This window comes from Mus musculus, chromosome 19 (genome assembly GCF_000001635.26).
Source record: "Mus musculus strain C57BL/6J chromosome 19, GRCm38.p6 C57BL/6J".
Lineage (NCBI taxonomy): Eukaryota > Metazoa > Chordata > Mammalia > Rodentia > Muridae > Mus > Mus musculus.
This window is the reverse complement of record NC_000085.6, coordinates 17,172,665-17,199,608: the sequence shown is the minus strand read 5'-3', so window position 1 is coordinate 17,199,608 and position 26,944 is coordinate 17,172,665. Positions and strand designations below refer to the sequence as shown.

Below are 26,944 nucleotides of genomic sequence, written 5' to 3'. Positions count from 1 at the left end.
GTGCAGCCACCCTAGAAAAATATGTGGGTTTAAAAGCTGACATTAAAAAAATAATAATATCAGCAATGTTATCAAACATTAAGGGCAACTCAGATTAACCAAGGTCAAGAGTCAGTGAAGGCAGGTTTCCCTCACCAAGACCATGCTATCAGAAACAAAAACAATCCTCTGCCCAAAGGAAATGTCAGGCAAGTTTTAACTACAGGCCAAACTGTGCTCATTTGCTTAACCCTCTATTCTATGAACAGAGTTCCCTAGGGCAAGGCTCTGTGACTGAAATCCTACTGGCTTCTTATCAAAGGCTCAGGACCGGCTAGGCCATACACCCAGTCAGTGAAAGACGTTTTTATCAGTCGTCACGTGCCCTCGGAGGTCAACCCAATCACCACTCACAGGAAAAGGTTTTCCATGACATAGTGGTAATCCGCCCGGCTGCTGTCTGGCAGAAAGCAGGCAGCAAACACAATGATGGCATTCAGACCGTCCCCATAGTATCCTGGGGACAAATGAGAAGATATGTGTAACTTAGTGAAATCCCTTAACAAGCTCATATTGTTCATAACCAGAGAAATCTGAAGTCTTGCCCGGCGTGTATGCATATATATGCACTGTATCATAAAATGAGCAAGCATAGTGAGGGGTACCCTATACGTATATACACATGTATTTATCTTTTAGTGGTTAACATGTTAATATAGAGTCTTGTATGTATACTATGAGACACTTTGACTCATATGTCTCTAACTTAACACTGATTTACAAAAATGCTAGTCTATATAAAATTTCATTCTGATGGCTGAAAGAGGTTCTGTTAGACCTATATTGATTCTCTGTAGTTTGAGATACAGTTAACTGTGGCATTTAGCCAGTGAATTGCAATATAATCCCAGACCCATACACTCCAGTAACCAGGGCCTAGTAGAGAGACATGCAAAATACCTTTATTTTGATTTCCAGGCCTAGTCATTTGACTGTAGTAATCCTGGATTCTCTGGATATAACAGCAAGTGCAGGAAGATGTGGTAACTTCTGGCCAGGCCCAGAATAACAACACAAAATTCACAGCCTCACAGCTTAGAGAAAGCATCGTACTAAAAAAAAGGGCCTACCTAAATCCTCTGTGAACCCTATGAAAATATATGCATTTGGGAAAACTTGAGAATCATTTCCGGACGAATTGGGTGGAAGGTGGAAGTGCTATTTGCAGGTGGAGCTGAGAAAAACAATATCTGTGAAAGGCAGGTAAATCCACCACTCAAACTAAGAAAGTCAAAGAACATAGATACACCTCAGGACATCATTCTCATCTTCTGAAATAACTGATATAATTTTAGCATCTCCCCCACAAGCATTCTGTTTCATCATAGCTCATTTATCTATCTATCTATCTATCTATCTATCTATCTATCTATCTATCTATCTATCTATACATACATACGTACATCTGGTGTTTGAGTGTGACAAGTGTACAAACATGTCCCCTGGCTCACCTGTGGAGGTCAGAGGACAACTTTTAAGGGTCAGTTCTCTCCTTCTACCATAGGAGTTCTGGTCAGGAAATATATGTCACCAGGCAGGTAGAACCCTTACCTGCTTAGCCATCTCACCAGCCCATCAAATATTCCCATCTACATACTCAGTAGCAGTTTACATTATATGGTTCCAACCTTGTAGTCATTACATAGAGATAGATGCCTTTGAGGCTTTGAGCAGGGCAGGACAAGAGTACCCCAAGGCCTGATCCCATTCTCTCAAAACTCAAGCGTGTTTTATTTTCCATAGTGTGTGGTTATGCTTCTGGTGGGGAGGTAGCAGGCAAATGTTGATGGTAGATTGGGATGGCTTCCCCCTGATGTCCCTTACAGAGATACCGATTATGACTCTACCACCAGCAAAGCGGGAGGAAAGTGAACTAAAAATGCATTCACTTGTGGGCTTGTAACTGTGACTAGTTTGGGGTGTTGTACAGGATGGCTTTGTTTTTGCTTTTTGGTTTTGTTTTGTTTTTGTTTTTTGTTTTTGCCACTTGTCATACAAGATGCCGCCTATGTCAATATTACATCTGGTGTAGCACATTTGTGAGACAGCATCCCCTCAGCCTCCCCCTGGTCTTGCTGCTTCAAGTCCATGATTGCCATTACGTAGTTATCTCCCAGCTCCTTCTCAGAGTGTTAGCGTGAAGAAAATCTCGAGAGAGTTCTTTTGTGCTGGAAGTTCCTGTTTCCAACAGTTTTACTTCCAAGGACTCACAGATAAATGGAAATCGGCAAGGGACGCTGACGTGAGCTAACATGAAGACATACAGTTCAGACAGCACGGGAGGACATAAGCATCCGACACAAAAGCGTTGATGCCACAGTCCCACCTGGAGCGCAAGCACAGACCATCTTTCCCAACCCAGCTGTCAGCCGCAGGCGTCACCTCGCTGAGATCGGGGCTATTCCATGAGCTTTTCTGCTTCCAGGGGATCCCTAAGAAATGTTATGTATGCTCAGAATGTCGTGGCATTGCAATCCCCGCACTGTCTAACAAAGGAGCACACAGGGGCGCTGTCCACGTGAGCCATTAGCTTTGTACAAAAGTTGCTGAGTTTACAAATAAAAGTGACCCTAGGCACTTTGGGTAGAAGAGCTGTAAGAAAAAAAAAATGGGGCAAAATGAAAGGGAAGAAAATAAGGGGGGGGGGAATGCAAGAACAGCAACAGAGGAAGAGGGGGGTTCTCACGAGAAAGCCTGTCCCCTAAACTGTGAACTGATATCTTTGGAGTGAGGCTTTGGACGTGCTTGAAAAAATAACTGCTTACCAGTGAGCCATGGTAGCGTATTCTGGCAATCATAGCACTTGGGATGCTATAGCAGAAAGATTATTAGTTCAAGGATGCCCTGGGCCGTACAGCTAGTTCCTATCTCAATAAAATAAAATAAAATAAAATAAAATAAAATAAAATAAAATAAAATACTTATGAGTAAGAACAGTACTTAGAGTGAGGTACTTTGCTCTGTAGTCCTCTATACAGACGCTTTCTGGGACCAGCTAACCCCTCATCTTCTGTCCCAAACCATGCCACTGTTAAAGCTGCCTGTTGGTAACAACAAAATTCATATGAAATTTTGTTTGTCTGTCTATTTATACTGGGGATTGCACCTAAGTCCTGGCATAGACTGTGGCAATGTTCTTCTGCTAAGCCTCATCTTCAGTCTTATTTTTATATTCATTTTGAGTCAGCGTCTCAATAAGTTGCCCAGGTTGGCCTCCAATTACTCTGTAGCCTAGGAAAGCCTTACATTTAGAATTTCCCTGTCTTAGACTCCCAAGTAGCTGGAATCACAGGCCTGGCTTGGAGCGTGGTTGTTTAAATATTAACTTGTCAGACGCTGTTCTTATAAACAAGAGGCGGGCATAAGATGCATGTTCTGGTGGCAGCCAGGGATGGGTGGGTGCCAGCAACTCCACCATGGAGCCTCCTGCGGCCCTATGTAGCAGTGATGGCAGACCTTACCTGAGGTGACCCAAGAGGCATGAAAGAGATGGGGCACAAGTTTGCCGGCCAGCAAATGGAATGGAGAGAGAAGGAAAGATGTCACGGGTGCAACAGAACACACACACACACACACCAGCCAGCAAGACTTCTGCTCATCCAGGCTTGTTTGTCCAGCAACACTGCAGAGAAGGTTACCTGAGTCTCCTAGAGTGAAATAAGAGAAGTAAAAAGAGAAGAAGAAAGGAAACTCCTCGTTAACGCCCTTCGGGATGACAGCTCTTGGTTATTCAGTGACCTTATTCTCAGCTCTACGTATAAAAACTACACATATCAGGTCTGGCTTCCACATGATCCCGTGGCATGGGCTATGTAAAACCATCCATCATGCATCTTGCTTTTTTCTAGTGGTGGTAGTAGGGGTGTTAAGCAGATGACAAGAATGCTATTCATGGGTCCATAGGATGTGAACACTGGGATCACAATCTGCCTCTTTCAGCAGATAGAGTAGCTGAGGCCAGAGAAGGTTAGGGGATGTACCAAGGTCCGAGACCCTGAACTGTGCACAGGGTGCTCATGCCATGGTTACCAAATCTGAAGAGTGAATTATAAACACAGCCGTGAATCCTGGGCAGCCTCTGACTGTGGGTCAGTTTCTCTAAGCCCTTGGTTGCTCCCACCTTGCAGTTTCCTGTGCTGAACACTGTCCTAGCAGAAGTTTCTCTTGGGGCTGACAGGAAACATCTTCAGAGCAAATGTGAAGGGAGCTCAGAAGCAACACTCGTGTCTACTGTGCCGTCTGTTTTGACATGTCCCCCAGAAGCCAGGCTGAGAAGCTTGGCTGGATGCTAAGATGCCGTGTTCCCACAGAATGCAGGAGAGTGGTGTGAGTTTCCATCATGGAAGACTAAGCTTTGTCAAATTCAGAAGTAACATCTGAGCAATTCTGACCTAGAGCACAGAAGCTGCCCAGCATGTAGGGAGAGGTGGCTTCTTGATAAAGGGCCGGCCGAGGGGACAGCCATAGGCATATTCATGCAGCTGGGTGCTTGGAGGAGACTGAGGCAGAGCCAGGGAAAGGAAAGGTGGCCTTCTCTTCAACACAAACCGATTCACTCAGACAAGAGCCAGGTGCACACAACACACGGTGGAGAGGAGCAAGTGCCAAGGGGAGGAGGTGGCAGGGGTGGAGCTCAGCAAACGAGTTTCCTCAGATCACAGATGGACTTTACAGAGACCATGGCAGGCAGAGACAGTCTTCACCACCAAGTGTACTCCTGGTGACCACTCTGGCCTGATTCCAATGACCTGGACACCAGGACACCCAACTCACTTGATTTGACTGAGCTTCAGAGGACAAACAGGTGATTCCACTGAGGTATTAAGAGGTAGCTTGGCCTTACAGTGACAGAAGAAAATGAGCCAGCCTTTTCATGACATGGGCTCTAAGACAGAGAGCAAGGGGAAGCATCTCCGGGCCTCATCTCCGTGTGACTTTGACTTACTCTGGCAGACTTTTCTATATTTTCCATGCATTTTAGAGAAAGCCCAGTCAGCCATTCTGTAGTCAATCTTTGTGAGATTTGTTTGTTTGTTTACTTCCCCAAAGTAAACAAAACAAAACTACCAGAGGGGCACTTTGAAGCAAGGAGGACTTCTGTGGACACTGGAGAAGGATTCTGGTTTTGCTTCTTATCCCAGCCAAGGGCTCAACTCTACAGTCCTTGGTTACTCTCAGCAAGCTTTGCTCAGATTCCTCTCAGAGGATCCTACCCCTGCCCACAGCAGCCATCCCAGGGCCACACTGCTGTTCTAGGGCATACAGTAAGGCAGGAAATAGAAAGGTCTGGTCAATGGATCCTAAGGGTATCCTTGTCTCTCAGTCAATCAGCTTCCTTGGGTGGCTCTGGTGCTCATGGGAGGTAGTGATACATGAGAAGGAAGGTGAGAGATGCATTGTGAGAGAGATAATTGCCCAACATAACTGTTTGCTCCTTAGAAATCGAATTCTCTTGATTTGATGAAGTATCAAGAAGGGCTAAGGATACAGCTCAGTGGTGGAGCCTTTATCTAGCATATGCGAACCCCTGGTTTTAGCCACTAGTGCTGAAAAGCAAACCCTTAATGCACTGCACAAGTGAATTTCCTAGTTCTCATTAGGGTAGAGAGAACACTGACAGCAGCAGCTGCCTCGTGAGCTGGTTGTCTAGGTGGTAAGGGAGGTGCCTTGAGATGACAGGACAGGGACACATGCAGCGGACAAACCAAACAGCCACTGATGTTTTCTGAAGTCAACAACATTCAATGCAATATCTGCTCATCTGACTTTTTTTTTTTTCTGAATCTCCAATTGATCAAAGCCACATGGGTGCCCGGAGCCCCCAGGTAAAACACTGGAAATACAAGACACACTTTGCCCTCTGCTGGGTCTCTTGCCAAAATGGAGGTTTTGACGGGGGTTAGCTTTTGTCTGTTCCAAATTTAATGTGGCTCACAGGTAAACAAACAGCGTAGGGGAAGTAACTACTAGGCTGAATCTAACAAGATGAGTCAGAGCCTCGGTAGAGGATAGGCAGCCACTCCAGGTCTTTTAATGACTCTGGGTTCTAAGCACTGAGAACTCAACTGGACCCGCATTTGTTTCCCAGTGAAAACTAGAGTTGGCTCCTCCCATTTCCTGGACTCGAACAGATTGAGTACCTCCGTGAGAAATGACTCTCCTGTAGGGTTCAATGACCTTCATGTCAATCCGTTGCTCCTGCTCCCCGATGACCACCGTCCTCCACAGCCGGTTGTCTTCTCGCTCCTCTTCAGCCGTATATTCTGGAATAGACTCTGACTCTTGACCAGAGCTTTTGTTGGCCGTGGGATCTTCTGGAAGTGAAGCACAGAGCAGGACTTCATGGGAAAAGCACACAGGAGACTGGATTGTAAGACACCTACTTGCAGAGCCACCTACTAGAGCTGCATAGCACACATTGTTTTCTTAGGGTAGGGCAGCAGCCTGACCACGCGACACCTACCTTATGGACTGATTGATGAACCAAACCATTTCCTAAGGCCATGCTGAAGTAGGAACAGTTGAGGTTGGAGTTCTAATACCAACCTTGTTCATGCTGGTAAGCACTATAGGTCTTTCTGGTTGGGTGCCTTTGGCTTCCTTGGTCCTCCTTCCCCCAGTTGTTTGGACTGTTTGAATGCCTTAACTCATGATGCTCCCAGGCTTAGACCTCTCCTGTAAGTCTCGTAGGACAGGGATGAAGCTGCTGTCCTGTTGTGAAGCTAGGACATATGCTTATACACAAGTCTGGTAACACTCCCCATGCATTGTTTCAAAATATGCTACAGTAAAGATTATACAGTAAATGAGACACAAGCAACTTTGTAGACTGGAAATTTTGGGTTCACAAAGCAACAATAGCAGCAAAAGTCCCACTGAATATTCTTTGGTAGGAAATTTGTTCTTAGGCATTCAAAATAATCATGTTGTTTATTAAAAGAATAAGCTGCAACTGCTAGCTATTTTCACTAGAAGTACTGGTAAAAATTAACAAAGGGTAGTCTTCATAGCTTTAAATCATCTGAAGAGAAAGATTATCTACATCCTCTCCCCTAGTTCTGAGATATTATCCTTTATATTTTTATACAGTGGAAAAAGACCATTTAAATTACACTGTTCTTGGTCTCAATCTTCCTGTAGCATAATGATAGTAACAGCAGTGCTGTGCTTCCTACCCACCGGCACTGGGTAGGGCAGCAGGTAATAAACATTAGACCAATGCAGAAACTGGTTAAAAAAAAAAAAAGCTAGCAGCAAATACAAGCCATGGTGTGCTCTGTAAACTCTCCTAAGCTACTGACATGTCTTGGGTGTGACTCTCAGTCTGAAGAGGCTGTGAATACCTTGGGCTGTGGATCTTTGTCTGAGCCACCTTTAATACTCACTTCCATTGACATGCCCCACAGTTAGTTTAGAAACCTACTCAGAACACTCAAACTCTGGGAAGGTGTGTGGGCAAAATCAGGAAAGCTTAAGCAAGCCCTTGGAACTAGAGACAGCCTATGAGGACCCACAAACAGCGTTGCATCCTGGAAGATTTGGCAGTCACTAAATATACACCAGTACCTAACTACTTAGTATTGGAAACTGAAGGTCAGCTGGGAAGCCTGTCTTTGCCCTTGCCTTTTTTTGCCAACACCAACAGCCATACCACCCACAGAGCCCTGGTCCATTCTGGTTCCAGTATGTTCCTAACAGCACTCAGCAGCTTGTCAAGGATGCCAGCACCATCATTTGTCTGGTATTTCACCCTTTCTACTTGAGGTGGGAAACTCAGCTGCTAATGCTAGCTCTCTCAGCTAGCATCTTCTCATCTTCTCCCTGACACCTAAGAACTCTAGGTTTAGGCATGGTATGTCTTCTGATGCCCATGTAGACATATGCCCACCACTGACTTAGGAAACCCACCACCCACAAACCCTTGATGAACTCACCATGATGAACTCACCACCCACCAAACTTCCTACAGTGTGCCCTCCCTTGCTCTAATTTGTCCATGGTGATCTCTGTGAAGGGATGGGGAAAGGTATGTTGTGTTGTATTTGCATTTATCTGTTTTGTTTTTGTGTTTTTTTTCACGCACTTTGTTGTTGTGGGGGGCAGTGGTTTTTTTTCTTTCTTTCCTTTCTTTCTTTCTTTCTTTCTTTCTTTCTTTGTTTTAAAATTTTTTAAATTTTATCAGTAAGTATATTTTTAAAATTTCAAAATAGCAAAATCTCTTTGAAGTTAAACATTAAGAAAATGCTAATTTCAAGCACAGTGAGAAAAATTAATGCTATATCCATGATGTTTGTAGAACACGATTTTAATATTTTCAACTGTTAATATTCAACACAGAGAATAATTGTTTTAAGATATATTTCATTGTTTTTCACTTCTGATTTTATTAATTTGTATTCTGTCTCTGTGCCCTCTGGTTAGACTGACTAAGGGTTTATCTATCTTGTTGATTTTTCTCAAAGAACCAGCTCCTGGGTTTGTTGATTCTTTGTATAGTTCTTTTTGTTTCTATTTGTTTGATCATTTCCTGCTGTCTACTTCTCTTGGTTGTATTTGCTTCTTTTTGTCCTAGAGCTTTCAGGTGTGCTGTCCAGCTGCTAATGTAAGCTCTCTTCAGTTTCTCTTTGGAGGGAATTAGAGCTATGAGTTTTCCTCTTAGCACTGCTTTCATTGTTTCCATAAGTTTTGATATGATGTGCCTTCATTTTCATTAGATTCCAAAAAGTCTTTATTTCTTTCTTTCTTCCTTGATCAAGTTATCATGGAGTAGGGCATTGTTCAGCTTTCATGTGTATGTGGGCTTTCCGTTGTTTTTGTTGGTATTTCAGACCAGCCTTAGTCCGTGGTGATCTGATAGGGCGCATGGGATCAACTCAATCTTCCTGTGTCTGTCAAGGCCTGCCCTGCGACCAATTACATGGTCAGTTTTGGAGAAGGTACCGTGAGGTGCCAAGAAAAAGATATATTCCCCTGCTTTAGGATGAAATGTTCTATAAACATCCTTCAGATCCACCTAGCTCACAGTCTCTGTCAGTTTCACTGTGTCTCTGTTTAGCTTCTTCTTCTGTAACCTATCCATTGCTGAGAGTGGGGTATTGAAGTCTCCCACCATTTACTGTGTGGGGTGCGGCTTGTGCTTTGAGCTTTAGTAAAGTTTCTTTTATGAATATGGGTGCCCTTGAATTTGGAACATAGATGTTCACAATTCAGAGTTCATGTTGGCAGATTTTTCCTCTGACCAGTATGAAGTGTCCTTCCTTATCTTTTCTGATAACTTTTGGTTGAAAGTTGATTTTGCTTGATATTAGAATGGCTACTCCAGCTTTTTTCTTGGGACCATTTGCTTGGAAAATTGGATTCCAACCTTTTACTCTGAGGTAGTGTCTGTCTTTGTCACTAATGTGTGTTTTCAAGGTGTGTTTCCTGTATGCAGCAAAATGCTGGGTCCTGTTTATGTATCCAGTCTGTTAGTCTATGTCTATTTTGGGGAATTGAGTCCATTGATGTTAAGAGATATTTAGGAAAAGTGATTGTTACTTCCTGTTACTTTTGTTGATAGAGGTGGAATTATGTTTGTGTGGCTATCTTCTTTTGCGTTTGTTGAAAGATTACTTTCTTGCTTTTTCTAGGATGTAGTTTCCCTCTTTGTGTTGGAGTTTTCCATTTATTATCCCTTGTAGGGCTGGATTTATGGAAAGATATTGTGTAAATTTGGTGTTGCATTGGAATATCTTGGTTTCTCCATCTATGGTAATTGAGAGTTTTGCTGGGTATAGTAGCCTGGGCTGGCATTTGTGTTCTCTTAGGGTCTGTATGACATCTGTCCAGGATCTTCTAGCTTTCATAGTCTCTGGTGAGATGTCTGGTGTAATTCTGATAGGTCTGCCTTTATATGTTACTTGACCTTTTTACCTTACTGCTTTTAATATTATTTGTTTGTTTAGTGCATTTGGTGTTTTGGTTATTATGTGACAGGATGAATCTCTTTTCTGGTTCAGTCTATTTGGAGTTCTGTAGGTTTCTTGTATGTTCATGGGCATCTCTTTCTTTAGGTTAGGGAAGTTTTCTTCTATAATTTTGTTGAAGATATTTACTGACCCTTAGAGTTGGGAATCTTCACACTCTTCTATACATATTATCCTTAGGTTTGGTCTTCTCATTGAGTCCTGGGTTTCCTGGATATTTTGGGTTAGGAGCTTTTTGCTTTTAGCATTTTCTTTGACTGTTGTGTCAATGTTTTCTATGGTGTCTTCTGCATGCAAGATTCTCTCTTCTATCTCCTGTATTCTGTTGTATCCTGTATGTTTGCATCTATGACTCCTGATCTCGTTCCTAGGTTTCCCAACTCCAGGGTTGTCTCCCTTTGTGATTTCTTTATTGTTTCTATTTCCATTTTTAGGTCTTGGATTTTTTTTTTCATTTCCTTCACCTGTTTGGTTGTGTTTCCCTGTAATTCTTTAATGGACTTTTATGTTTCCTCTTCACGGGCTTCTAACTGTTTACCTGTGTTCTCCCGTATTTCTTTAAGAGAGATATTTATGTCCTTCTTAAAGTCCTCTATCACCATCATGAGAAATGATTTTAGATCCTAATCTCGCTTTTTCCAGTGTGATGGTGTATCCAGGACTTGCTATTGTGGGAGAATTGGATTCTGATGATGCCAAGTAACCTTGGTTTCTATTACTCATGTTCTTATGCTTGCCTCCCACCATCTGATTATCTCTAGTGCTACCTCCCCTCCATATATCTGACTGGAGCCTGTCCTTCCTGTGATCCTCGTTGTGTCAGAACTCCTCAGAATTCAGCTGTCTCTGTGATCCTGTGATCCTGAGATTTTGGGTGTATCAGAGATCCTGTGATCCTGTGATCCCGTTCTCCTGTGGTCCTGGGCATGTTAGAGCACCTGGGAGTGGAGCTTCTTCTGGGTGTTGTGTGACTGGCTGCAGAGTTCACACCCAAGGTCTGCTCAGGGCTTTGGCCCAGACAGGAAGGATTTCATACCCTCTTTCCTTTTTTCTTACTGGGTACTAAATAGCCTTTATTGGATTTATTAAATTAAAATATAAGCCACACAAACGCAGTGAAATTATTTTGGCAAAAGAGCCATGGCAACACCATGGACATAGATAGTCTTTTCAATAAATGGCACTGGGACTCCTGGACATCTACAAGTAAGAAGATGTATGTCTTAGGGTTTCCATTGCCGTAAAGAGACACCATAACCAAGGTAACTCTTACAGAAGAAAATGTTTAATTGGGTCTGGCTTATAATTTCAGAGGTTTAGTCCATTATCCTCATGGTGGGAAACATGGGAGTGTGCAGTAGACATGGTGCTGAAGAAGCTGAGAGTTCTACATCTTGATCCACAGGGAGCAGAAGGAGACACTCTCTGCCACACTGAGCATAGTTTTGAGTATATATAGCCTTAAGGTCCACAGTGGCATACTTTTTCCAACAAGTCCACACCTCCTAATGGTGCCACTTCCTATGACTAAGCATTCAAACACATGAATCTATGGGGGCCATATGTATTCAAACCACCACAGTGTATATACAGCTGAAGAGGTGGCTGTTGTTATTAGCACTTCTGTATGAGCATGAGGGCGGGAGTTCACATCCCTCTATTCTAGTAACAAGGCATGGGTGGGCCAGTACATACCTATCCTCTGCACTGGTGGGAGCAAAGACAAGAGGGTCTATCTTGGCTTCCAGCCATGCCATAAAATCTGAATTCTGGGTTCAAGGAGATACTCTGCCTCAAAGGAACAGGGCAAAAAGAGATAGAGGAGAATACCCAGTGCCCTTCTCTGACCTCTCCATGCATAATGCACACACATGTGTGCAAATTCACATATACCATACTCACAATACATAAACACATACCCACAAAATAAATAAACAAAATAAGATATATATGTGTTTGTGTGTGTGTATGTGTATGTGTATATATACATAGAAAAACATGTGTATTTGGCACTAGCCTGTTCTAGTTTGTTCCTGGTGATCTCTGGAGGGTATATATATATATATATATATATATATATATATATATATATATATATATATATATAATGTGTGTGTAATATATAGACTTAAACCTGCATCTGCTCACAAATTAGCTAAAATTGGATCATCCACCTATTGTAAAATGCTCAAACTATGAAGCCCATAGAAGACAATATAAGAGAAAATCTAGTTCACCTTGGCAAAGAGATGGTGTTTGTTCATTTGTTTGCTTGTTTGTTTGTTTTAATAGAGGTTGCCATACTTACTGGGCTGGTCTAGAACTCATGAGCACAAGCATGCTCCCTGCCTCAGCTTTGGCTGAAGGTATGAGCCACGAGGCCAGGGTCTGAAATTGATGACTTTAAATTCATGAAATAAGTAATTGAAAATCTAGACTGTGTTGAAGTTGAAAACAAGCTCTATGCAAAACAATACCAAGAGTATAAGAAGGAAAATACAGATTAGGAGAATATATTTATAGAATACAGATCTGGTAAATGATTATTATTCAAAATATACAAAAGTGTTTAAGACTTAACAATAAGAGGATGAATAATTTGATAAAGAACTAAGCAGTAAAATGGTGCTGGTGCTGTACCTCAGTGGTGGAGTGTTTTCCTGCTATGTACAAGGTCCTGTGTTCAGTTCCTAGCAACACAACACAATACACAGACACATGCACAAGTGTGCATGTGAATACACATAAACACAGAGTCAAAAGAACTGAGCACACATCACCTCACCAGTGAAGATACAGATACCAAGGAATCATAAGAAAGTATGTATGACATCATTTATCATTAGAGCATTTTAAGATATCACAATAGTAAACTATGACCACGGACACTGCTATTAGAAAGGCCAGAGTCCAAAACCCTGACAAGCACCAAACTAGTGAGAATGTGGTGTGTCAGGGACTTTCATGGGGATGGAAATATTCCGGTAACTTTGGAAGACAGTTTGGAAGTTTCTTATAAATAAACTTCATTCATACAGTTCAACTCCTTTGTAATTAGCCAGCAGGAAGGGTATTTCCAGATAAAAATCTCCACATGTATGTTTATAGTAGCTTCATTCATACTAGCCAAAACTTCAAAGCAACTAAGATACCTGTCAATTGGTGACAGAAAAACAAAGTGTCACATGCACACACTGGAATATTCCTGAGGGATGAAAAGAAATGGATCCTCCAGATATGAAGGAATCATAAATGCATAAGAGAAGAATATCTATCTGAAAGGCCACTTACTGTGTGATTCTACATGACATTCTGTAAAAGGGCAAAGCTGGAGAGACAAAAATCCTCCGCACCCAAGGGTTAGATGGTTCTGTGTGACAAATTTCTGCCATAAGAAACCCTCAGTCTAAGGGAAGCTAATTCAGAAAATGTTCTAAGGGAGGTGAAGCCTTTCAGCCAGCAGGGAAGCCCCTTAACTTTGGAAGTAAATAATCCAAAGGCTTCAGGAAGTTCCTGAAACTGACCACTTTACACACAGCCCTTCCCTCTCAAAGCACATATAAGCTCCAAGGACCATCGAAAGACAAATAAGCTAGGCTGCCTAGAACACTCTCAGACAAGTTGAGCTGCCTGGAAGAGGCAGAAACCAGCCCTGCTGCCCAAAACAAGTCCAGAGCAACCCATCTGCCTGAAACAGACATGGTCTACCTATGGAGCAAGCACTCTGCAGGCTGTTCAGTGTGCTAAGTAGGCTTTTGGTGATCACTGTGGGTTGAGTCATTTCTGCTCCTCTAAGTCACCCCTCAACCTTACTCTTGTTAGTAACCCCAATAAAACTCACTGTTTTACTGAGTTGAACTTTGATAACATCCTTTCTTTGCTCTATTGTTCCCTGTCTGGGGTGAGTAGATGTTTGCCCATGTCTCCAGAGGAATGCTGTCACGCAACACAGGGGAAGGAAGGATAAATTACAGGTCACTTTGCACTGTGTCTAAACCCACGGAATGTTGAGCATCAGGAGTGAGCCCTAATGTAAACTTTGTACTCTAGCAGAGAGTGGCATGTTTTCAAGGGAGGCTGTCAGTTGCTACAGATGCAGGTGAAGATGGTGAGGGAAGTAGTGAGGGTGGGGGAAGAGGAGGGAAGGAACTAGATATTTGACATGCAACTAGGATGTTAACCCAAGAGCCCTATAAACATAGTTTATTAGTTGAAAAAAAAAAGTAACACTTAAAACTGTAAGCCACAAAGAAGTTCTTGAAAATGCCACCTCTCCTCAGTGTTACCCTTACACTTTAAAAATGAGCATGAATTCCTCTGTCTGACAATTGATCCTATCCAATAGCACAGGCGTCTCCTCATCTCAGGAATTATAACCCTGCTCAATTTAGAACTAGCTCTCAAGTATTTTGCTATCTTGAAGTCTCTTAGTTTATCAATTCCACGATGAAATAGTTAAATTTTATTGTATTTTGTCATTTTTTTCTTTTAAAGAATTTGCTTTACATAGGAGTATTACATCATTTGAGCTCATATGGCTGTAGGATAATTTTCTAAGAACAGCATCTTGCCTGCGTCACTGGGTGTAGTACATTTCGCTTTCATGGATATTTTCATCCTTGATATGTCACACTAAAATATGTAAGGGCCTGTTTCCTTCTGTTTTCAAAACACAGTAGACTGTCAGACTTTTTAATCCTTGACAATTTAAGATGTGTGTTATTTTAATAATTAAAGAGGGTGAGAATTTTACAATGCTCATTGCTTCTTCTACTTCTCTCACTCACATGAAGGCGCCTGCTAATACTCTCCCTGCGGCCCTCACTGATCTGGTAGAGATCCCCACACAGAATCCTGACAGGCACTGCAATAACTGTCTTTCCTTGCACTTAGCTTTTCGATTTATGTGCATGCTTTTCAATTTACATGCGTGCTATATACTCACTACCAAAAAGAAATTTCAATCTTGCTCTTGATAATTTTTTTCTGTGTTTTCTGATTATAATATCTTAGTAAGTGTACTACTTAGTTTTTGTCAACTTGACATAAGCTGGGGTCAAGTTTGGGACGAGCGGACCTCAGCTGAGAAAATGCCTCCATCAGATAGCTTGTTGTCAGATAGGTAGGGTATTTTCTTGATTAATGATCAATATGGGAGGACTCAGCTCACTGTGGGAAGTGCCATCCCTGGGAAGGTGGTCCTGGCTCTTATAAGAGGGGAGTGACCAAGTGATGAGAATAAGCCAGTAAGCAGGCATTCCACCATGGCCTCTCCTTCAGGTCCCAAAACCTTTGGGTTTCTTCTTTGAGCTCCTGCCCTGACTTCCTACAAGGAAGAACTGTGAGTTGCAAGATGAAGTAAACCCTTTCCTCTCCACGGTCTTGGTCTTTACCAAGGTCATGGTCTTTATCACAGCTATGGAACACAAATGAGGGCAGTAAGAAAGGACCCTTCTATCTTAAAAGCATGCATATGCAAACATAGACACACACAAATGCACAAGCATACACATGCACAGACATACACATGCATACATGTATAGGCACACACAGCACAAACAAAAACATATAGGCACACACACATACATATAAATGCATATACACACACAGAAACACACATACCACATGTACATTTTCATGTGACTGTTTTTGAGGCATTAGGCCTAATGCTTCAGAATTTGGGAACCATTGCACAGCTGTGGTTCCATCTACTTCCCTTCTCATTGGCATAAATTGGGATAAAAGAAGAATCACTTAAGAAACAGGGGGAGGACTGGGGTGTGGTTCAGTGGCAGAATGATTGCTAAGCATGTGGGTTGCAGGGGAAGAATTGGGGGGGGAGGATGAAGAAGAGGAGAAGGGGATAGATGAAGAACAGGATAGAGCAAAGAAGAGAACAGAGAAGGGAGGGAAGAAAGAAAGGAAGAAGACGAAAACTCTTCAGAGCACTTTAAGGACTTGTTAGGTGTCCATGTCCAGAACCAACAACACAAGCTAGTGGAAGGTAAAGATGCTCTACTCAGTTGCCCTAGTTAGCAGCACCTTCCTGATTTTAATAATTGTGTTACATCTTCAAACCCTCTGCCTTTATTTCCCAGCTAACAAAGATATGTTCTGTACTCATTAACTCTCCCCGGGTCCTCCAAATCGGTCCTCACTATGGTCCTCTCCTAGTCACTAAGAAGGTTTTTTTTCCTCACTGATAATCCTTCCCCTCACAGGTGTTGGAGACAAATAGGCCATCACAGATAAGGAAGAAGCCAACCAGAATGTTTCCTCCTGGCTTTCTGAGATGATGTAGCATATGCTCCTGAATGTTCTGTGCTACACTGGCCACAACTAGTTCAAGAGTGGCCTTCCTATAGGGTGAAAGCCGGTCAGCCTTCTACATCTGGACATTGCATGGATGTCAGGAAAGCTCTCAGAAGGCATGGCGCCTGATGTTTTCTAGTTTTAGGAAACACACCCAGTACACAGCTTAAAATATCAAAATTCCCTTGTGATAAATAACAGACAGGAAGTCAATTTGGGTATAAAAGTTTAGTTAAGAGTCCATACTGCTCTTACTGAGAAGACCCAAGCTCAGTGTTCAGGACCTTCAGTCTTAGGGCTCAGGCGAATCTGTCTACGACCTCTTTTGGATGTCACTGGCACCTCTGCACATGTATTCACACATACACACACAGAGACAGAGAATTTAAATATATGATAAAAATAAATCTTAAAAAAATTTTCAGTATACAAAAATTAAAAAAAGAAATTTTCAGATACACGAACCTAATGTCATCACTTGAATGTTGAGTATGGAAACAGGACTTGCTTTTCTAAAGCTGACTGCCTGTTGGTGCTGAAAATAAGGAAGAACACCAATAGGAATGTAAAAGGTGTGGCTCTGAGATAATACTGGCATGCCTGTCAGCCAAAATGCTGTCTTCAGGGGTCAGTGCTGGAAAAGCTGCTTGCCTGGGGTCACCAAACATCACTTGGGAACCCTGGCGGTCTAAAATCACAGCACATTGCCTCTGATGTTCTTATCAGAAACACACAGGTCAAATTCCTTGCCATCTTCCCACATCCATGATAAATAGCCTTTGTCGCACCTGAGCTCTGAATTGTGGGGAAAATGATGTTGTGGTTGGTTTGGGAAATAGAATGAGGTCATCATTTCCCCCCAACCTTGGAGGATTTTGTTTCCAGGGTTAGTATCACGATGCATTGAAAGGAAAATCAGGATTACTCTTTATGTGAACAACAAACCTCCAAGCCCCTCACTATCTCTGTAGTTCTGATTTCGTTGGCACAGAAATCAAGCCGTAATTACATTTCCCAACTGTTTGGACACCGCTATAAAGGAAAACTGATTGGAAGGGAACAAACTGAGGTCTTTCAATGGAGAGATTAAATTGTCTTTCCATAAGAAAATTGGCAATGTTAGGCAAATACCCTGGAAAAGCATTTGGTCATCAGCTGCTAAATAGAAGAGGGACTTGTGGGAAAATTCTGGAGTATCTAAAGGATAGATTTTTAAAGCAACAATGTGGCCTACAGAAGCAAACATGCAAATGTGAACTTTCACATCTTGTTTTCTGTATGCAGGCTCAACTTAGTAAAAGATCTCAACCCACCCCATTCCTTAGTCAGCATACTGAGACAGGAAAGCAGCATGAACAAGCTGCCAACACAACGCTTTTTCTTAAAATGTTGTCTTAGTTATGGTTTCTATTGCTGTGAAGAGACACCATGAAGAAAAACATTTAACTGGGGCTTACACACCCAGTGGTTTAGTCCACTATCATCATGGAGGAAAGCATAGTAGCCCACAGGTAGACATGGTGTTAGAGCGGTAGCTGGGAATTCTACATTTGGATCAGCAGCAGGAAGCTGGAAGAGCAACTGAACCACTAGGCCTGGCCTGAGTGTCTGAGACCTCAAAGCCCATCCTTATGGTGACATAATTCCTCCAACAAAGCTACACCTACCCCAACAAAGCTACACCTCCTAGTAGCACCACTCCCTATGAGACTATGTGGGCCACTTTTATTCAGACCACTACAGATGCTATGTAACTTTACATACAGGCACTTACAACTGTGTGACATTCACAGACCATGTAACTCCCATGTCTCTGTGTTTTCATCGTCAGTGGGAGAAAGCAGTCTGTTTTACAGAGGAAACATGAACTTAGAGGAATTATCTCTAAAATACTTGGGATATATCCTATAAAATACAGTAAACATTATAAAATTGTCCATTTAGCAAAAAAAAAAAAAGTTATTGCCACTTTTGAAATACTTGAAAGTATTTGATAGTCAGGCTGGTAGTACACCTGAAATCTTATCACTTAACCTTGCCTAAAAAAAAAAACAAATCCCTAACTAGGATGAATGAATAAGAAACATCGTCCAGATTCTTATTCATTGCTTACCTGAAAATTCTGAAGACAGGGAGCTTTTTAAGCACTTACTTCATATACTAGGCTTAAATATATTTATATTCCAATCTTCCTATCCAGTGGTTATCCATGTCTGCTGTACAGAATACAGCTATTTACACAAACTCTGTGTTTTTGGTAGTTAATGTTTTGTCTTGCTTATTTATTTGTTTATAATCGTGTTTAGCTATGCACCTTTTGTTTGAAATCAAAGTGAATTTTGGAGTTCAGCATATAATAAAATCCAACTCTGTAGGTTTAAGACCTAGAACAACTGAGGTCATTAAATTGCCTCTTTCAACGTGACAATCTCAACTAAATAAAAGAGCCATGTCAGCAAGTGGCAGCTTTAATTACCAGCTAGCTCGGGCACCACCACTTTGCTTGACAGATTTACTATTTATAAATATAACGCTCAGATGTGGTGTGACAAAGCTCTCCACAGAGACAGCAGAGCAAAAGGCAAGGGGAGGGAGGGACCAGCCATAGCTGTCTTCAGTGTGATTTCAAGTCAGTAGATTAGCAAGAAGAGCTGGGACACCAGGGGACAGCTGGAATAGAAGGAGTGGGCGAGAGCAGATGGGTTGGATGGAGTATCTTGGGAAGACTGAGGTGGCAGAGATAAATGAATTCAAGGTATCTCTTACTTTATATTTGTGTATTTTTAACTGTAGGATCAAATATCCAGATTATTACACTCATCTTCCAACATCAGTAGATTCAGCCAACTTCAGAAATTAAATATTTTTTGGGGGGGATTACATCTGTACTGGATGTGCACAGAAGCTTTTCATTCTTATTATTTCCTCAAATATGCATTTCTGTCATATTATGTACTACGATTAATCTCGAGATGGTTTAAAGTATATGGAGGATGTATGTGGATTCTATACAAACGCATAGTACACGTGCAAGACTTGCACATCCTTAGATACTTGTCTCTGTATCTACTACAGACCACATGTATGCAGAAACCTACAGAAAACCATGACCAGGACAAAAACACAGCACAAACAGGAAGCCTTGGAGTAGTCCTGTACCTGCGTAAACTCTGTAAATCTAAGTGATTATGGATACCGTCCCTGTGGCTCAATGACATTGGGTTTAACTTGATGAATTTTTTCAATCATATTTTCCTATGAATTGGGATTTCCCATCTCTAAAAAGCCAGAGTGTCTTTTTATGGAAGTGTTTCTTTTCAAGTCTATATATTTTTTTTTTTCAGCGCAGGGTGGTGTTGTGGCTGAAAGTCTTTCACTGTGGTTTTCAACTCCAATTTCAGAGAAATTTAAGCTTTAAATGGAACTTAAAGCTTTAAGGGGAACCGGGGTGGCAATGCTGCTTTATGGTGCAAATGCTTGGTATTCATCTGCATTTCTGAACAAGCCAAATGTCGATTACAGGAGTCACCACGACTGTCAGTCCTAAATGTGGAGACTTCTCTTTGCCTTCCTTGTCTTTACCCTGACCTGCCCACTCCATCCTTCCTTCCTTCCTTCTGTACTGAAGAAACAGCTGAGAAGTCTCTGCCCTGAGAAAGCGTGCATTGTAGCGGGGGGAGGGGGGAGGATGGTTAGGGCGGGGAGGGGAATCCAGTAAATATATCAATCAGACAAGTAAGCAAATCACTAAGCAGCAGTTTCAATAAAGGAATTGCAGAAAATAAAGGAACCCTGGCATTGAGTGTGAGGGGGTGGGAGCACATGGGTGGGGAACATCGGGGACAGTACAAATCACAGAAGGCCCATCAAAGAGGTGGCACCTGTAAAGAGACTGAACTAGACATGCCTAATCAGGGTTCGAGGGGTCTGAGGAGGTGAGCACTCTAGACTGCAAGAGTTTGTATAAAGGGATTTGTAAACTCTGGTTTCTCCTCTCCAAACTTTGCAACCCAGATTCAAGTCCCTTTCTTTGTACATACAACCTCAGTTTTCCTACATTGTAGCATAGGGTAGAGATTTCACCAAAGGGTAATAGTTGCCAATGAGTAACTTCTGGGGGAATTAAACCTACTCTATCACACTCTAAACTGCCAATCATGGACAGCCCGGTGGGAGATTCCAACAGAAGCTTCTAGAGTCACAGAGAATAGCCACCTGCACAACAATGAAAGAGTTGCTTGTAGTGTTACCTAGACGATCATTTATTTACACAACGTCGGCCTCACTATCTAGGAAACTTACCATGGTTAGTATATTCAAAAGAGTCTGCTTCATCAGGGGTATCGAGTTCATCCACATTGATGTCAATCTCATCCGGACTGTCTAGGTTATCATCAGAGAGAATAGATCCTTCACTTTGGTCCAGAGAGAGGTTGATATTTGGGGCTGTGAGCTTGATTCTTCTAGGGTGACTGCCATTGAGATCCAGAGAATTGGGAGGTTCTAAAGGAAGAAACCATAACAACATTAGTTCATACATGTGGCTCTCCGGAATGCACCTGGGCCCCAAGGGAAAAAGCCCTAATAAGGGATTTGGACCCTGCCTCCAATGTATCCCTATGTCCTTCCTTCCTCATTTGGTTTTATAAGACAGGTACTTGCTCTATAGCCCAGACTTAAACATGCACCCTCAACCTCCAGTGTTAGGATATGTGTGTGAGCCATTTGAATGCTTTTTTTTTCCCTAAGGATTTTTTTAAGGTTAATGTGTATGCATGTGTATGCCACATATATGCAGGTGCCAGAAGAGTACATCAGACCTCCTTGGAACTGGAGCTATAGGTGGTTATAAGTCACCCAGCACAGGTGCTGGGACTTGTACTCCAGTTCTCTGAAAAGCAGCAGGCATTTAAACGGCTGAGCCATCTCTCTAGTACCCCCCCCCACACACACACACACTCCTGGACCCTTTTCTGGGAAAGCAATCCATCAGTATTGGCTTCCATTCAGCACATGGTCCCTGGCCATATGAAAACAGAAGCTGGGAAATATTGCTATATGGATAGAAACCTTTGCTTGTTCGCTTGTTCTGTTTTACTGTTTAGGTTTCAGACGTCACTGTGCTATATTATACAGAATGTTATGGAGTATACTGGATAAGAAACAATAGTTAAGCATATATATTTCCTTATGGTTCTTGTACACATTATTTCTATGGAAGGGAGGTAAGGAACTTTCTATTAAACTCATAGAAAACATCAAAAACACTATTTTAAGGTTCTGTTAGCTCTGTACATGATTATTCAGTGGCCCATCCTGTCTTTCTTTTTTTTTTTCTTTCTGTAAAACCTTAAGTACCTTAGTTAGATTATTTGAATTTACCAAGCAAATCACCGCATATCACCCAACATTACTGTTTATAATGCTCACGATGACCCATGCTAAGGCTGACAGAAGCAGCTTGCATCCTCTCTTTGCCCATGAGCCTTTTAGTGGATAGAATCAGAGTTGCACAAGTCCTTTTTGTGCAAGCTTATTCAAACCGCACAAAGGGAGATAGCCATTATGAGCTAGGAAAAAATATTTGCTCTTTATCTCTGGATCCAACCATTCTGACTCCTAGCATCCCTTTTCACTTGCAAGCCCTATTTGGATTATATTGATCTTATAGCCTGAATTTGAAGCATCTCTGTTGAGTTCTTTGGCACTGGGCTCAGCGGTAGACAGATCGCCTACTGTGAGTGGTGCCCTCGGCTCCATCCTACCACCACACAAAGTGCAACAAAACAATCCAGAAACTCTTGAGCGGTGTGTGCTGGAAGTACACATTAGTGGGCATATTAAGGTACGGGGCAGGGGCAGTCTTTCTTCTATACCTTTAGAAAAAATAATCACGAAAACAGTAACATTTAATGAGCATATCAAAACAGAGTCGATAGCAATGTAGAATGTTCACCTGTTATCACACTGGTCAAGACAATGAACTGGGCACAGGAACGTGAACTTTTAAATTGAGCCAAGACCAAAAATGCCCCTCCCTAACATCCTACGGTGAGTACAGCCTCAACTGTCCTAAAATGGCAGAGGAGCATTTCAGTTGGACTTAGATCTAGCTGTCTGTCATGCATGGCCTGCTAATAGGAACACTAATGTGATGGCAACTTTCCTATGTCAGCCGGCTTATTTCTCATGTTACATTTAGAAGGTCCGTCGTCTGCAGCTTCCTCCTCCCAGTCCCCCTGTACCATCTGAGCTTCTCTGGAGCACTCTAAATTCTTTTACAGTTTCTGATTTTGGGTTGATTGGCATCACATGTTGTCAGAGATGGGATGTACCTTCAAGGCTGCCAGGGACATGACATGCTTAGAGGTGTCTTTGGTTTGTTGTTGTTTTGGTTTTGGTTTTGGTTTTTATCAACTCCCAGTAACTTTAGATCATGTGAATTCTTTCAGCTTCCAAACTTCCTGTCTCGTTGGTTAAGGTTATAAAAGTTTATTTGTCCCTTGTTGCCTGCTACTTAGGAAGAATATCTCTTGACTAGGTAGGTAGATGTCTAGGACAGGCAGACTCATGTGATAGAAATTTGGATTCTACAAAAGGAAACTACCTTTCTTTCTTTTTTCCTTCCTTCTTTGCTTCCTTCTTTCCCCTTTCCTTCCTTCCTTCCTTCTCTCTTTTTCTCTGTCCCTTTAATATTTATTTATTTTATACTATGTGTACATTTTGCCATATGTATGTCTGTGCACCATGTTTGTGCAATATCCTTGAAGGCCAGAAGAAGACCTCGGATCGCTTGGAACAGGAGTTACAGATGGTTGTTGGTTGCTATGTGGGTGCTGGCAATTGAACCCAGGTCCTCTGGAAGAGTACCCAGTCCTCATAACTGCTGAGTCATCTCTCCAGCTCCAGAAAGGTAACTTTCATGTTTAGTTACTATTGTGGTTTGAATAAGAAATACCACCCCTGATTCATGAATTTGAGTACTTGAGGTGGTTCTGTTCATGAGAGATTACAAAGTCTTTAGAAGGTGCAGCCTTGCTGGAAGAAGTCCATCACTGGAGGTGAGACTTGGGGGCTGGTTGCCTTGCCTCATGTCTCTCTTTTTCTTCTTTCTGTGTGCAGCTAAGATGTGATTGCTCAGCTTCCTGTTCCTGCTGCCACGCCTTCCCCACCACTGTGAACAGGTAGCCTCTGGAACTGTAAGCCAAAGGAAGCTCTTTCTTGAGTTTGGTCATACTATTTTATCACAGCAGAAACAACAACAACAAAAACCAATACAGAAGTTGGCACCTGCCCTAAGGGTAGCTTTTCTATTGTTCCAGGGCTGAGCAACCTCTCCTTAACAGCTCTAATCTCTTTAGTAGATAGAGACTCATCCGCACATAATCTTGAGAGAAATATTGTTTCTTTCTTTCTGCCCCACTTGCTTTTTTTCACTGTAGATCTGCATATGAATAATCAGTAAGTAACCATGTCACAGACTCAATGTTATGTTTTTGAGACATTTCTTCCATCAAAGAAGTTAGTCTACTACTTCTTGATATATTCTCATGCAAATTCTTAGAACATGGACAGAAGTCAGCTGGATTCTTCTCTAAAACAGTGCACAAATGGCCTCTAGCCCAGTTGCTGATAAGATCCTTTTTCCCACTCTGAAACCTCAGGAGCCAGGACTCCACTCTTCACATTAGCCTCAACACTACTGTCTTTTAGGCTCCTAGTAGAACCTGCCCCTTAAGCTCTGCTTACAACAGTCAATGGCTTTTTCCAACTTCCAAAGTCTTCTAGAATCTGGTACCAAGGAGACTACCACTATGGAGGTAGATTCTTCTAGAACGTAATCAGGACTCAAATCTGTGGTCCAGGGGGGATCCTGGAAATAAATAAGAGTCTCCCACAAGGAACTGGTTTTGAAGGCAGAAAGGGATTCATGAAGAGTGGCTGAGGCTTAGCACTGTGTGCCAGGGTCAGAGTCCCCTAAGAGAGAACAGGGAAAGCCATTGGGGAAGGTGAAGCCTCAGTTGCAGTAAGAACACAGATTATTGCAGATGCATGGACTGTAGGATATCCACTAAGGACAGTGTCAGGTGTGGAGTGGAGCAGGAGCTACAAGACAAGCTATATAACTTACTGACACCAAAGCCAGAGATGTGACACTGCCGAAGCCCTTTGGAGCCCAGAAGATCATGAATGAGTGAGTTCCAGATGCTGGACACTGACCCTTTTAAGTTGTTGGGTTTTAGTTTTACTTTGATTTGATTGTCACTATAACTTGGTGCTTCCCTCTCAAAATTAGAAGAGGGGGAGCCCACAGTTAAAAGACTTTGGACTTAAGAAAGACATTGGATTTTTTTTAAAGTGTTAGAAATGTTAAAGACTGGAGTTTTAAAGCTGTACTATATTTTATATTAAGGTATTAATGGGAGATTTTTGGGATAAACAAGAAAGGAGAGGGTACGGTTTAATGTGATGTTAACAAGGAATAGAACTTCTTAGTTTCACCTATCAATTTGATGCTGCCTGTTATCTGAGCGAGTCTTCATTGTTATGGAAACCTAAACTTGTGAGTGTGCCTGGGAGGCATTTTCTTGATTGCTAATTGATGTAGGAGGGCTCAGCTCACTGTGGGATGCACCTAGGCAGGAGTTCTTGAGCTATAGAAGAAGGAAAGAACCCAGATGCCCCTCAACAGAGGAATGGATACAGAAAATGTGGTACATTTACACAATGGAATACTACTCAGCTATTAAAAAGAATGAATTTATGAAATTCCTAGCCAAATGGATGGACCTGGAGGGCATCATCCTGAGTGAGGTAACCCAATCACAAAGGAACTCTCACAATATGTACTCACTGATAAGTGGATATTAGCCCAGAAACTTAGGATACCCAAGATATAAGATATAATTTGCTAAAAACATTAAACTCAAGAGAACGAAGACCAAAGTGTGGACACTTTGCCCCTTCTTAGAATAGGAAACAAAACACCCATGGAAGGAATTACAGAGACAAAATTTGGAAGTGTGACGAAAGGATGGACCATCTAGTGATTGCCATATCCAGAGATCCATCCCATGATCAGCTTCCAAACGCTGACACCATTGCATACATTAGCAAGATTTTGCTGAAAGGACCCAGATATAGCTGTCTCTTGTAAGACTATGCCAGGGCCTAGCAAACACAGAAGTGGATGCTCACAGTCAGCTATTGAATGGACCACAGGGCCCCCAATGGAGGAACTAGAGAAAGCACCCAAGGAACTAAAGGGAACTGCAACCCTATAGGTGGAACAACAATATGAAATAAGCAGTACCCCGGAGCTCTTGTCTCTAGCTGCATATGTATCAAAAGATGGCCTAGTCGGCCATCACTGCAAAGAGAGGCCCATTGGACTTGCAAACTTTATATGCCCCAGTACAGGGGAACCCCAGGGCCAAAAAGGGGGAGTGGGTGGGTAGGGGAGTGGGGGGGGGTATGGGGGACTTTTGATATAGCATTGGAAATGTAAATGAGCTAAATACCTAATAAAAAATGGAAAAAAGAAGAAGAAGAAGAAGAAGAAGAAGAAAGCTATTTGAGCAGAGGCCTAGGCAGCAAGCCAGTAAGCAGCATTCCTCCATGGTGTCTCCTTCAGTTCAGGCTTGAGCCCCTGCCATAACTTTCCTTAAGGACGAGGTGCATGTGGCTGACAGTGTAAGCCAAACAAACCCTTTCCTCCTTGAATTGTTTTTGCTCATGGTGTTTGTCACAGCAATAGAAAGCAAACTAGAATGGTTTCCCATGGGGAGCTGCTGTCCTAAGAAGGCTGCTGAGCAACCGGCATTCCAGAACTGCAGTGTCTCTTATGGCTAAGCCCTGGGCCCTCATCGTGAAGATTCCTGACTTGATAGCTTCAAATTCTCCATGATGGTTTGAAACCAGACAGTACCCTTTGAAGTACTTTGGGTATTTCAGAATGAGTTTCCTGTGTACTCACTTAGTACAAAGTTATAAAACCAAGCAACTTAAGCAAGAAGCATACTCTCTTGAGTGTCCTCTTTTCCTGCTGTTGACTCTTCTCTGAGTTTCCTTTTTAGGATATGAAATTTGAGCATCCTTGAAAACCTGACTGCAAGAGGTTGAGGGATGTAGCGCAGTGGTATAGTACTTGCCTAGTATGCATGAAGCCCCAGGTTCAACTCCCAATTCTTTCTGTCCCCCAACAAGAAATCATCCTATCTTAGAGTTTCTATTGCTGTGAAGAGACACATGACCAAGGCACATCTTATAAAGGGCAACATATTTAACAGGGGCTGGTTACAGGCTCAGAGGTTCAGTTCATTATCAAGGCAGGAAACATGGCAGATTCACATGGCAGTGTCCAGGCAGATATGGAGCTGGAGGAGCTAAGAGTTCTACATCTTGTTCTGAAGGCAACCAGAAGGTTGTTCTCCAGGCAGCTAGAAGGAGGGTCTCAAAGTCTACCCCCACAGTGACATACTTCCTCCAACAAGACCACACCTACTCCAAAGAGGCCATACTTCCTAATAGTGCCACTCCCTGGGTCAAGCATATTCAAACACATGAGTCTATGGGGGCCAAATCTATTCAAACCACTACATACCCTATCTGATTCAATGACCTTTTTG

General features: G+C 42.3%; 1 protein-coding gene across 18 annotated transcripts in view; it reads right to left on the bottom strand.

Annotated features, from left to right (window-relative positions):
• Positions 1-26,944, bottom strand: part of Prune2 (prune homolog 2) — a 268,296-nt gene that overhangs the window by 24,355 nt on the left and 216,997 nt on the right. For 9 of the 18 annotated variants that reach the window (XR_386484.3, XR_386485.3, XM_006527149.3 and 6 more), the window contains exons 11-14: positions 20,619-20,819; positions 6,180-6,353; positions 3,678-3,686; positions 394-496 (exon numbers count right to left, since the gene is read on the bottom strand). Coding sequence is in view for 16 of the 18 variants with exons in the window: in XM_006527149.3 (XP_006527212.1) it covers positions 394-496; positions 3,678-3,686; positions 6,180-6,353; positions 20,619-20,819 (487 nt within the window). In the remaining 2 variants the exon portion in view is untranslated. The remainder of the gene's footprint in view (positions 1-393; positions 497-3,677; positions 3,687-6,179; positions 6,354-20,618; positions 20,820-26,944) is intronic. The other 9 variants (XM_017318228.2, XM_017318230.2, XM_017318227.2 and 6 more) reach the window with 4 other exon arrangements.